The following is a 12,036-nucleotide window of genomic DNA, read 5'->3' as shown; positions in this document are numbered from 1 at the left end:
CCCCCTTAAAGACTTAGTTTTAAAATTTCAATCAATGATACAGTTTTTAAGTTGTTTATTGTAGAATGTACTTTTTTTGAAGTAGGAAATTTTGAGTTACATTTTTAAAAGTAAATGAGTTTTTGTATTTCTGCAGATGTGACTCTGAAAATCGTTATGTTGGTAATCCGCTTAGAGGCACATGTTATTGTAAGTATTTGAATTTTTAAATATTTAAATAATTGGTTTATTATTATTAGTTTCAGATTATAAAAGTCATCTTGAATAATTAAACTGTCATTAATATCTTATAATTATTAAAATTTATAATCAAACTAAATATATATTGCTAAGAAAGACAATGTCATTTTTGCTACATTAATTGTATTTGGTGCATTTTTTCTATTCTTAACATTTTTTTCTATTCTTAACCTGAACATGGGACAAAATATAGAACTTGAGTGCACTTAGGTGGTTACAGTGCATTCTTTTTCATTATGATTAATTTTTGAACAAATATAAACTTGTGGTATATTTTTTCTAGGCTATAATTTTGGGCATTACAAAAAAGTTATGGTGATTTTGTATCAACAGATACTTCCATTCATTGGGTAGTGACATATGGTGCATATCTGTTTTTTTTAAGAAAGATTTTATTTATTTGAGAGACAGAGTTACAGACAAAGAGAAAAGGTCTTCCATCTGTTGGTTCACTCCCCAGATGGCCATGGCTGGAGCTGGGCCAATCTGAAGCCAGGAGCCAGGAGCCTCCTCCAGGATGGAGTTCCAGGATCCTGGAATTAGCCAGCAGAGAGCTGGATCAGAAGAGGAGCAGCCAGGATATGAAATGGCGCCCATATGGGATGCCGGCACTGCAGGCAGAGTCTCAGCCTAGTTCGCCATAGTACTGGACCCTCTGTTTAACTTTTTAAGAAACAACTCACCTGTTTCCCAAATTGTGTACCATTTTACATTTCCACCAAAGATGTATGGAGCTTCACTTTTTCTATACTTTTCAACCCTGTGTTCAGTTATCTTTTAAATTTTAACCAGGCTAATATGTGTGTAATGGTCTTTAATTCTCATTTTTTGCATTTCCCTAATGACTAATGATGTTAATTATCTTTCTATGTGAATATTTACCATATCTAAATAGTATTAGATGAAATATCTGTTTAGGTCCATTGCACATATTTTATTGGGTTACTTGTTTTTATATAATTGAGTTTTCAGGATACCTTAGATAGAAGTCCTTTACCTCATAGATGATTTGAAAATATTCTTTATTTATAGCTTTTCTTTTCATCCTATTTGCACTATGTTTTTTTGAAAGCCAGTTTTAAATTAGATGAGATTCAACTTACTGATTTTGTTCTTTTGAAAAATCTTAGCCTAAACAAGAATCATAAAGATTTTCCCCAAATTTTCCATAGAAGTTTAATAATTCTAGAATTTCTGGGTAAGTAGATGGTCCATTCTGAGTTATTATTTATATACATTATTAATAATAGATGGAAATTTTTCTTTCTGCATATAGATATCCAGTGTTCAAATACAAACACAATTCGATTATCTTTAGGTAGGCTTGAATTATTTGTGCACCTATGTAGAATGTAAATTTTCTGTTTATGTGAGGTCTAATTTTGTATTCTTTATCTTTTACATTAATTTATTTTTTACTTTTTTTTTTTGACAGGCAGAGTTAGACAGTGAGAGAGAGAGACACAGAGAGAAAGGTCTTCCTTTCCGTTGGTTCACCCTGCAGATGGCTGCTATGGCTGGCGCGCTGCGCCGATCCGAAGCCAGGAGCCAGGTGCCAACATTGCATTTTTAACATTAACATGAATTTATGTCTTGAAATCAAGTAGTACTTATCCTCCAACTTTGTTTTTCCTTTTCAAACTGAAGGCTATTCCATTTTATCTACATTTATATATGGATTTAGGAATCTATTTTTAAATTTTTGCAAAAACATTTTAGGATTTGGATTTGGATTGTGCTGAATTAGTAAATGCGTTTGGGGTCAGTTGAAATTTTAACGATGGTGAATCATTTGACTCGTAAACATAGTATATCTTTATTTTATAATTATTTAACATTTTGTCACATTGACTTCAGATGTAGACAGTATATACATATACATATATATCAGGTTTTTTTCCCTTGAATACAGATACCAAAAACACAGATTGAGGGATTCATGACAATGGAGAAAAAGTATATTTTCATTTATATGAGGGTGTATTGTCATTTATGTGATGTAATTCAGTGAAAAAGTATTTATATCTAAATACTCAATGATATGCTCTCCAGATAATTTTTATGCTCTCTATGTATATTAACTTCTACAAATAAGAGAAAACATGTGATATTTGTGTTTCTGGGTTTTGCTTTTTTCACTTAGTACAATGATCTCAAGTCGTATCTATTTTCTTGAAAATGTCAAGATTTAATACTTTTTATGGCTAAATAATATTCTATAATGTACATACAACACATTATCTTTATCCAGTCATTAGTTTATGGATATATAAATTGATTCCATTTGTTTGCTATTGTGAATTTAGCTGCTATAAACATGAGAGTGCAGGTATCTCTTTCATATGCTGATATCATTTCCTTTGGATATATTTCCAAGAGTGGGATAATTGTGTTGTATGGCAGATCTAGTTTAGTTTTCTGAAGATTCTCTATAATGTTTTCCATAATGGTTGTGCCAATTTGTCTTCCCACCATATTTGTATTAGAGTACCTTTTTCCTCTACAACCTCATTAGCATTTGTTATTTTTTAAATTTTAATAGACATTTTAATTACAATGAGGTAATACTTCATTGTGGATTTTATTTACATTTCCCTGGTGTCTATTGATCTTGAGGATTTTTTCATGTGTCTATTGTCCATTTGTATTTCATCCTTTGAAAAATGTCTGTTCATATTCTTTGCCCATTTCTTAACTGGTTGCTGTTGAGTTTCTTGAACTCTATGTATATATTTTAGATATTAATCCTTTGTAGGGTGCATAGTTTGCAAAAAATTTCTCCCACTGTTTTGGCTGCTTCTTCACCCTGTTAATTGCTTGCTTTGATGTGCAGATGTTTCTTAGCTTGATGTAATCCTATTTGTCTATTTTTGCTTTTATTGCTTGCGCTTCTGGGATTTTATCCAAGAAGTCTTTGCCTAGACCAATGTTATGCAGTGTTTTCCTATAGAAATTTTATTTCAAATCTTAAGTTTAGGTCCTTAATCCATTGTGAGTTGTTTGTTTAGGGTGTAAGGTAAGAGTCTTCTTTTAAACTTCTGCATGTGGAATTCCAGTTTTGAAACACCATTTGTTGAATAGGCTGTCCTTTCTCCAGGGAATCATTTTTGTTTATTTGAGAGATTAGTTGGCCGTACATAAGTGAATGCATTCCTGGGGATTTCTATTCCATTCCATTGGTTTACATGTCTATTCTATTATGCCAATGTCCGGCTATTTTGATTATAACTGCCTTGTAGTATGTCTAAAAATCTGGTTTTGTGATACCTTAGCTTTTTTTTTTATTGTTTAAGATTACTTTGGCTATTTAGGGTCTTCTCTGTTTCCATATGAAGTATAGGATTGTTTTTTTCTAGTTCTATGAAGAAAGTTCTTGGAATTTTGGTTGGATCACATTGACACTATAAATTGCTTTGGGTAGTATGGAAATTCTGTTGATTCCAGTGTTGGAAACACTATGAACATGAAAGATTTTTTTTTCATTTTTTGTCTCTTCTATTTCCTTCATAGTAATGTTTTATAATTTCCATTGTAGAGATCTTTCACATCTTAATTAAACTTATTCTAAGATATTTAATTTTTTGTAGCCATTGTGAATGGGACTGATTGAACAAATTCTTTCTCAGCCAGCGTTTAGTTGGTGTGTAAGAATCTTACTAATTTTACTGTTTGATTTTATATCCTGCAACTTTGTTGAATTCTCTTAGGAGTTCTGATAACCTCTAAGTGGAGTCTTAGTTCTCCTGTATAAAGGATTATGTGATCTGCAAATGGGGACAATTTGACTTCTTCCTTTCCAATTCATGTCCCTTGATTTCATTTTCTTGCCTAATGGCTCTAGCTAAAACTTCCAGAACCATGCTGAATAATAATGGTGAGAGTGGGCATTCTTGTCTCGTTCTAGATCTCAGTCGAAAGGTTTCCAACTTTTCCCCATTCAATACGATGCTGGCTGTGGGTTTGTCATATATTGCCTTTATTATGTTGAGTTATGTCCCTTCTGTACCCAATTTTCAAAGGTTTTGTTTTTTTACATCAGGAATGGATGTTGTATTTTACCAAATGCTTTCTCTGCACCTATTGAGATAATCACATGGTTTTTATTCTTTATTTTGTTGATGTGATATGTCTCTGTTGTTGATTGATCAGAGTGGACTGTCTTTCTGATGTGCTGTTGGATTCAATTTGCTAATATTTTGTTAGGATTTTTGGATCTATGTTCATCCAGAGATATTGGTCTATTGGTACTTTCTTGTTGTCATAGCATTCTCTGGTTTTAGAATTAAGGTAATCCTGCACTCATCAGATGAATTTGGAAGAGTTCCCCCTCTTTCAGTTGTTTTGAATAGTGTAAGAATATTTCTGTTATCTTCCTTAAAAATTTGGTAGAATTCAGCAAAGTATTCTGGTCCTGGACTTTTCTTTGCTGTGAGGCTCTTTGTTATTGGTCAGTCTCATCTTTGGTTATTGATCTATTTAGGCTTTCTCTGTTTCCATACCATAATTTTGGTAAATTAATTTGTCCATTTCTATCCATTTCTTCTAGATTTTTCAGTTTATTGGTGTATAGTTGTTTGTAATAATTCCTAATGATTCTTTGTATTTGTATGGCATCAATTGTAGTATCTCCCTTTTTATCTCTGATTTAGTAATTTGTGTTTTCTCCCTTTTTGTGATTAGTTGGGCATTGATTATCAATTTATTTATTTTTTCCAGTAAACCAGTTCTTCATTTCACTGATCCTTTGAGTGGTTTTTATGATTTCTATTTTGTCTGTTTCTTCCATAATTTTTATTATTTCTTTCCTTTATCAAATTTTAGTTGGATTTGTTCTTCTTTTTCTAGGTCCTTGATATGCAGTGTTAAATATTTATTTGATACCTTTCCATTTTTTTTTTTTATTTAGGCACTTATTTCTAAGAACTTTCTTCTTTTATTTATTTATTGACAGGCAGAGGGACAGAGAGAGAGAGAGAGAGAGAGAGAGAGAGAGAGAGAGAAAGGTCTTCCTTTTGCCGTTGGTTCACCCTCCAATGGCCGAGAGAGAGAGAGAGAGAGAGAGAGAGAGAGAGAGAGAGAGAGAAAGGTCTTCCTTTTGCCGTTGGTTCACCCTCCAATGGCCGCTGCAGCCGGCGTGCTGCAGCCGGTGCACCGCGCTGATCTGAAGCCAGGAGCCAGATGCTTCTCCTGGTCTCCCATGTGGGTGCAGGGCCCAAGGACTTGGGCCATCCTCCACTGCACTCCCAGGACACAGCAGAGAGCTGGCCTGGAAGAGGGGCAACCGGGACAGAATCCGGTGCCCCGACCGGGACTAGAACCCAGTGTGCTGGCACCGCAAGGCGGAGGATTAGCTTGTTGAGCCACGGCGCCAGCCGGAACTTTCTTCTTAATACTGCTTTTGCTATATCCCATAAGTTTTCATACGTTTTGTTTTCATTTTCACTTGTTTCAAGGAATTTTTAAAAAATATTTATTTAATTGTTTGAAGGCAGAGTTACAGAGAGGCAAAGTCAGAGAGAGAGAGGGAGAGGTCTTCCATTCGCTGGTTCACTCCCCAGACAGCCACAACAGCTGGAGCATCGCCTATCTGAAGCCAGGAGCCAGGAGCTTCTTCTGGGTCTTCCACATGGGTGCAAGGTCCCAAGGATTTGGGCCATCTTCTACTGCTTTCCCAGGCCATAGCAGAGAGCTTGATTGGAAGTGGAGCAGCTGGGAGTTGAACCAGCGCCCATATAGGATGCCAACACTGCAGGTGGTGGCTGCACCCACTATGCCACAGCCTGACCACCTCAAGGAATTTTTTAATTTCCCTTTTGATTTCTTCTGTGACCTATTGTTTATTCAGGAGCAGGTTGTTCAGTCTCCAGGTGTTTGTGTATTTTCTAGAGTTTCTTTTGATGTTGATTTCCAGATGTATTCCATTGTGCTCGGTAAAGATACATGATAATGATTTCAATTATTAGAATTTGTTGAGGCCAACGCCATGGCTCAATAGGCTAACCCTCCGCCTGTGGCACCGGCACACCAGGTTCTAGTCCCGGTCGGGGCGCCGGATTCTGTCCCAGTTGCCCCTCTTCCAGTCCAGCTCTCTGCTGTGGCCCTGGAGTGCAGTGGAGGATAGCTCAAGTCCTTGGGCCCTGCACCCGCATGGGAGACCAGGAGAAGCACCTGGCTCCTGGCTTCGGATCAGCGCGGTGCACCGGCCACAGCACGCTGGCTGCGGCAGCCATTGGAGGGTGAACCAGCAGTAAAGGAAGACCTTTCTCTCTGTCTCTCACTGTCCACTCTGCCTGTCAAAAAATAAAAATAAATAAAAATAAATTAAAAAAAAGAATTTGTTTTATTGTTTATGGCCTAGTATATTGTTTGTCCTAGAGAATGTTCCATGCAATAATAAAAAGAATATGTATTCGACAGCTGTGGGATGAAATGTCATATATATATTGGGGGGTGGAGAGAGTTTTATTTGGTTTATGGTGCATATTAACTCTATTGTGTCTTTGTTTATATTTTTGTGTTGATCTGGCCATTGATGAAATTGGAGTGTTGCAGTCCCCCATTATTATTGTCCTGGAGCTTATGTCTCCATTTAGATCCATCAACATGTGTTTTATAAAACGGTTTGCCCTAGAAATGAGTATATATACATTTACTATAGTCACATCTTGTTGAATTGATGCCTTAATCATTATATAATGTCCTTCTTTGTCTCTTTTAACAGTTTTGTCTTAAAGTTTATTTTGTCTGATATTAGGATGGCTATACTTGCCTGCCTTTGATTTCCATTAGCATGGAATGTCTTTTCCCATCCTTTCAATTTCAGTCTGTGTGTATGTTTATTGGTCAGTGTGTTTAATGTAGGCAGCATCTAGATGGGTCTTTTTAAAAATCCATTCAGTCAATCTGTATTTTTTATTGGGGAATTTAATCCATTCATACTTTTAAGGTTATCATTGATGAGTACTGACTTGGACCTGCCATTTTTCATCTATAGTCTTATTGTTTGTCTTGAATCTCATTTGTTCTTTTACTAGAAGGTTTTCTGCCTAACATTCTTTCATTATGTTGATTGTCTTTCTCTCTTTCTGTATGCAGTAGATCCATAACTTTATTTTTGCTTGTTTTGAAGGTCTTTATTTCACTTTCATTTATGAATGAGAGCTTTGCTGGGTAAGGTATTCTGGGTTGTCAGTTCTTTCCTTTTAGAACTTGTTCGTTTATCCATTCTGTTCTGGTCTGCAGGGTTTCTCTTAAGAAATATGCTGTCAATCTGATGAGAGTTCCTTTTAAAATGACCTGACATTTCTCTCTTGCATATTTTAGCATTTTTTCTTTATGTTTTCCATTGGTTATTTTGACTATAGTAAGTCATGGTGAGGATTTTTCCTGATCATGCCTGTTTTGTGTTTTATGTACTTCCAGTATTTGGTTGTCTATATTTTTCTCCAAACTGGGGACATTTTCTGCTAGTACTTCTTTGGATAGATTTTTTTAAGCCTTTCTTTTCTTCTATTTTCTTCAAGAACTTCTAAGACTCATAAATTTGGTGTTTGATAGTATCCATAGATACCTCAAACTTGTTTTTTCTATTTTTCTCTTTTTTTTGGCATGAGATATTTAAAAAACTTATGTTCTGAATCAGTAGTCTTTCTTTTGCCTCATCAAGTCTGTTGTTAATCCTTTCTACTATGTTTTAATTTGATTTATTGAATACTTCATTTCTAATAGTTTTGTTTGGTTCTTTTTCAATATCTGTCTCTTTTTTGTCTGTATCATGTACTGATTTTCTGATTTAATTTAACTGTTTCTCTATATTTTTGAGTAATCTTACAATTATTCTTTAGAATTTCTCTTTAGATAATTTGTCAGTCTCTCTTCACAGTCCAATATTCATTTTTGTGTTCCTTTTGAGGAATCATATTTCCTTTCTTATTCATTTTCCTTGTGTTTCTAAATTGATTTTTCTAAAGAATTATTTATATATTATTGAAAGGCAGAGATAGAGAGAAGGAGAGAAGGAGAGAGAGAGAGAGAGAGAGAGAGAGAGAGAGAGAGAGAGATCTTTTGTACACAGGTTCACTCCCCAAATGGCCACAATGGCTGGGGCTGGGCCAGGCCAAAGCCAGGAGTCAGGAGCTTTTTCCTGGTCTCCTGTGTAGGTGCATGGCCAAGTACTTGGGCCATCTTCCGCTGCTTTCCCACGTGCATTAGCAGGGAGCTGGATCAGAAGTGGAGCAGCTGGGACTTGAACCGGTACCCATATGGCATGCTTAACTTTTTAACTTTCTATACCATAGTGCAGGTCCCTTCTACATTGATTTTTGCACTATTGGGGGACCTCTTTTTTTCTGTCTTTTCTAGAGAATGTTTTTGTTGCTGTTGATTGAAGGCTTTATTCCTGGAGATATGCTTCTGGGGCTCAGTGCCTAAAACTTTTACTTTAGTTACACATTTGTGTGCAGGGAACTATTTGTGGGTGGGGAAAGCTCCAGTAATGATCCCTGAGATTAGTGTGGTAGAGCACCTTTGGCTATAATCAGTTGTGGGAGGCGATGTTGGAGCTAACTGGTGTCCCCAAATTCCCTGCCTTTCTCTGTGCCAGGGTGAACTAGCAGAATCATAGCCCAGAGTGAGCCTATGAGTGCCAGTGCAACTTGCCCACCCTGGCCCGCACACCATCCAGAGCACCAACTTACACTAACGTGTGTCTTCTGACCTCCTATGAGGTCTGTCCCCAGTGTGCAGGGAGCTACGAGTCTCTGCAGTCAGGCTGGGTGGGGGCATAGGAACCCAGCTATACCTGCAGCTTTCCCAGCTTGCCTAGCACTTACACAGCCATAGCATGCAGGAGTCTGTGCCTGTCAGCTATTTGATTACTTACTGTTAAATTTGCATAAGAAGGACATAATAACGGTTAAAGCACTTACCTTTCTAATTTATTCACTTATTAATTTATATTTTTTATATTTATTTAAAACATTTTGCTCAGTATTTTTTAAAGGTGACAAGTAGTGTTTTTTTGTGAATCATCAAGTTACAGATTCATACATGTGAGGGCTTCAGAAAAGCTCATGAAAAATGGAATTAAAAGAGAAGTTCATTTTGGTGTAAAAAATTTTGAAGCCTATGTATGTTTTAAATAATTTGCATCTTCTGTGAACTTTTTGAAGACCCCTCTGAGCATGACTTTAAAAATTAAACATTCCCATTTGACTTTTTAAAAAAAAAAGATGATTTATTTGGAAGGCAGAGGGAGAGGGGAGAGGGGAGAAGAGAAGGGAGAGGGAGAAGGAGAGGGAGAGGGAGAGGGAGAGCAAGAGCGAGAGAGTGAGCATCCATCCATTGAGTCTCTCCTTAAATGCCTGTAATAGCCAGGGCTGGGCTAGGCTAAAGCCAGGAGCCAGGATATTTTTCTGGATCTCCCACATGGGTGCACGGACACAAATACCCAGGTCATCATCTGCTGCTTTCCCAGGTGTATTAGCAGGAAGCTATATTGGAGGTGGAGTAGCTGGGACTTGAACTGGTTCGCCAATATGGGAGGCTGGTGTATCAAGTGACAGCTCAACCTGCTTCACTACAATATAAATAATCCTTTGACTTTTTTTGAGTAATTAGTTCTTACTGTGTGCCAAGGGGGTAACAATTTGCAATTTTGAATATATTATATAACTTATATTCAAATTTTATAAATTTTAAATATATTAAGTATATTAACTTTAAGTTTTTATGTTGAATACTAAGATAATTTTTCTTATCAGTGCTTCTGACCTCATAGGAGGTCAGAAGACACACGTTAGTGTAAGTTGGTGCTCTGGATGGTGTGCGGGCCAGGGTGGGCAAGTTGCACTGGCACTCATGGGCTCACTCTGGGCTATGATTCTGCTAGTTCACCCTGGCACAGAGAAAGGCAGGGAATTTGGGGACACCAGTTAGCTCCAACATTGCCTCCTACAATTGAAATGTAATGTGAGTTACATATGTAATTTTAAATTTGTAATAGCTGTATTTAAAATGAAAATAAATTAAATTTACAAAACATTTTATCTGACTCATAAAAATTAAATCTTCAATGAGGTGTTACGTTCAGATTTTATGGTTAGTATTAGAAAAGCAGTTTACATTTTGTACTTACAGCACATTTTAATTCTAACTGGTCACATTTCAACTATCCAGTAGTTACATGTGATTAGTCGCTACCTATCTGACAACACATCTCTAGATTATATGACATTCACTGTTGTACAAATGTCAAAGGAATAGTCATAAAGCACTAGATGGCAGTCTTACCATTTTTATGAGACCTTAAAGATTAAGAATTTTTGAAAGAAAATTATGTTTTAAAAAGAAAAGGACAGTAGTTCTTTTAATGGTATTACTAGAAACTCTTCTAACTTTAAAGATTACATTGAAATTTAGGAACCAGATCCATACTGCACCTTGAAGCAGCTGAGTGTAATGTAATGTTAACTTAATTGAAAGTTGTATGTCAGTAATCTGTAACTATATTCATTTTTATTAGTTCAAGCTTTATTTTAAAAGCTAAACTAGAAAGCTACCATACTTCACATAGAAAAAAATAGACTTCTGGCCGGCGCCACGGCTCACTAGGCTAATCCTCAGCCTTGCGGCGCCGGCACACCGGGTTCTAGTCCCAGTAGGGGCACTGATCCTGTCCCGGTTGCCCCTCTTCCAGGCCAGCTCTCTGCTGTGGCCAGGGAGTGCAGTGGAGGATGGCCCAAGTCCTTGGGCCCTGCACCCCATGGGAGACCAGGAGAAGCACCTGGCTCCTGCCATTGGAACAGCGCGGTGCGCCGGCCGCAGCGTGCCTACCGCGGCGGCCATTGGAGGGTGAACCAACGGCAAAAGGAAGACCTTTCTCTCTGTCTCTCTCTCACTGTCCACTCTGCCTGTCAAAAATAAAATAAATAAATAAATAAAAATTTTTAAAAAATAAAAAAAAGAAAAAAATAGACTTCTTTCAATAACTCTTGAGCTCTTGTAAATGTTGAATTGTTCAATTTATGCTCAGTAAATATAAAAGTATTTTAGTGTGTTTTTTCTGAAATGCATGTCTTAATTAAAATAACAGTTTTAATAAATAAAACTTTAAATACAAAATGAAAGATCAGACCCTAAAAATGTTATATAAATGATGTTTTTCAAAGAGTAGAGTTAGAGTACAGACTGGTAGTCCCTTTCTGCACTCATCTGTTTTAGGCCATAGTTGCATTAATTCTTTAAGTATGTGTATGACATACACTGCTAATTGTAGTGTATTAATATATTGCCAAGTAATTTCACATATTTTGATTTGTTTCACATTTCACTCTTCAAAATTGACTGTTTTGTTTTCTGTGTTTTTTGTTGCTATTTAAATTCAGAATAGGATTTTGTGCTGACAGCATGCTACCTATTTTGTGACTAAGAAACTTAATTACTTTTATAGTAAATTCTCATTTCTGGAACTCATCACCAAATCAATTTATAATATTGAAAAATCAAACTACCTTTTTATCTCTGTTAATTCTTTCATCATTATTGATTTACCTAACTACTGTTTATGTCTTAAACAGAATTATTTATTAAATGTGATGTTTTTCTTTGATAAATGATATATTTCTAACAAAAATCACTCCAAATTAAAAGGCAGATATCACCTCAATATACTTAAAATACCATGTCATGTTTTTTTCTTCATGCTATTTGTTGAATTCTTTACTTAGTGTAGGGTTAATCGTATGAGTATAAAGTTAACAGAAATAGATCTTTGTAAAAAATAAGAATGGGAGAGGG

At 36.0% G+C, this 12,036-nt stretch overlaps 1 protein-coding gene across 3 annotated transcripts in view; it reads left to right on the top strand.

The window, feature by feature from the left end:
* ATRNL1 (attractin like 1) overlaps positions 1 to 12,036 on the top strand; it is a 792,651-nt gene that overhangs the window by 295,305 nt on the left and 485,310 nt on the right. For 2 of the 3 annotated variants that reach the window (XM_062214395.1, XM_062214397.1), the window contains exon 21: positions 137 to 189. The exons of the other annotated variant lie outside the window; for it this stretch is intronic. In XM_062214395.1, coding sequence (XP_062070379.1) covers positions 137 to 189 — 53 coding nt within the window. The remainder of the gene's footprint in view (positions 1 to 136; positions 190 to 12,036) is intronic. 3 annotated transcript variants of the gene reach the window in all.

This window comes from Lepus europaeus, chromosome 17 (genome assembly GCF_033115175.1).
Source record: "Lepus europaeus isolate LE1 chromosome 17, mLepTim1.pri, whole genome shotgun sequence".
NCBI classification, from domain to species: domain Eukaryota; kingdom Metazoa; phylum Chordata; class Mammalia; order Lagomorpha; family Leporidae; genus Lepus; species Lepus europaeus.
This window is presented reverse-complemented; position numbering and strand designations above follow the sequence as displayed.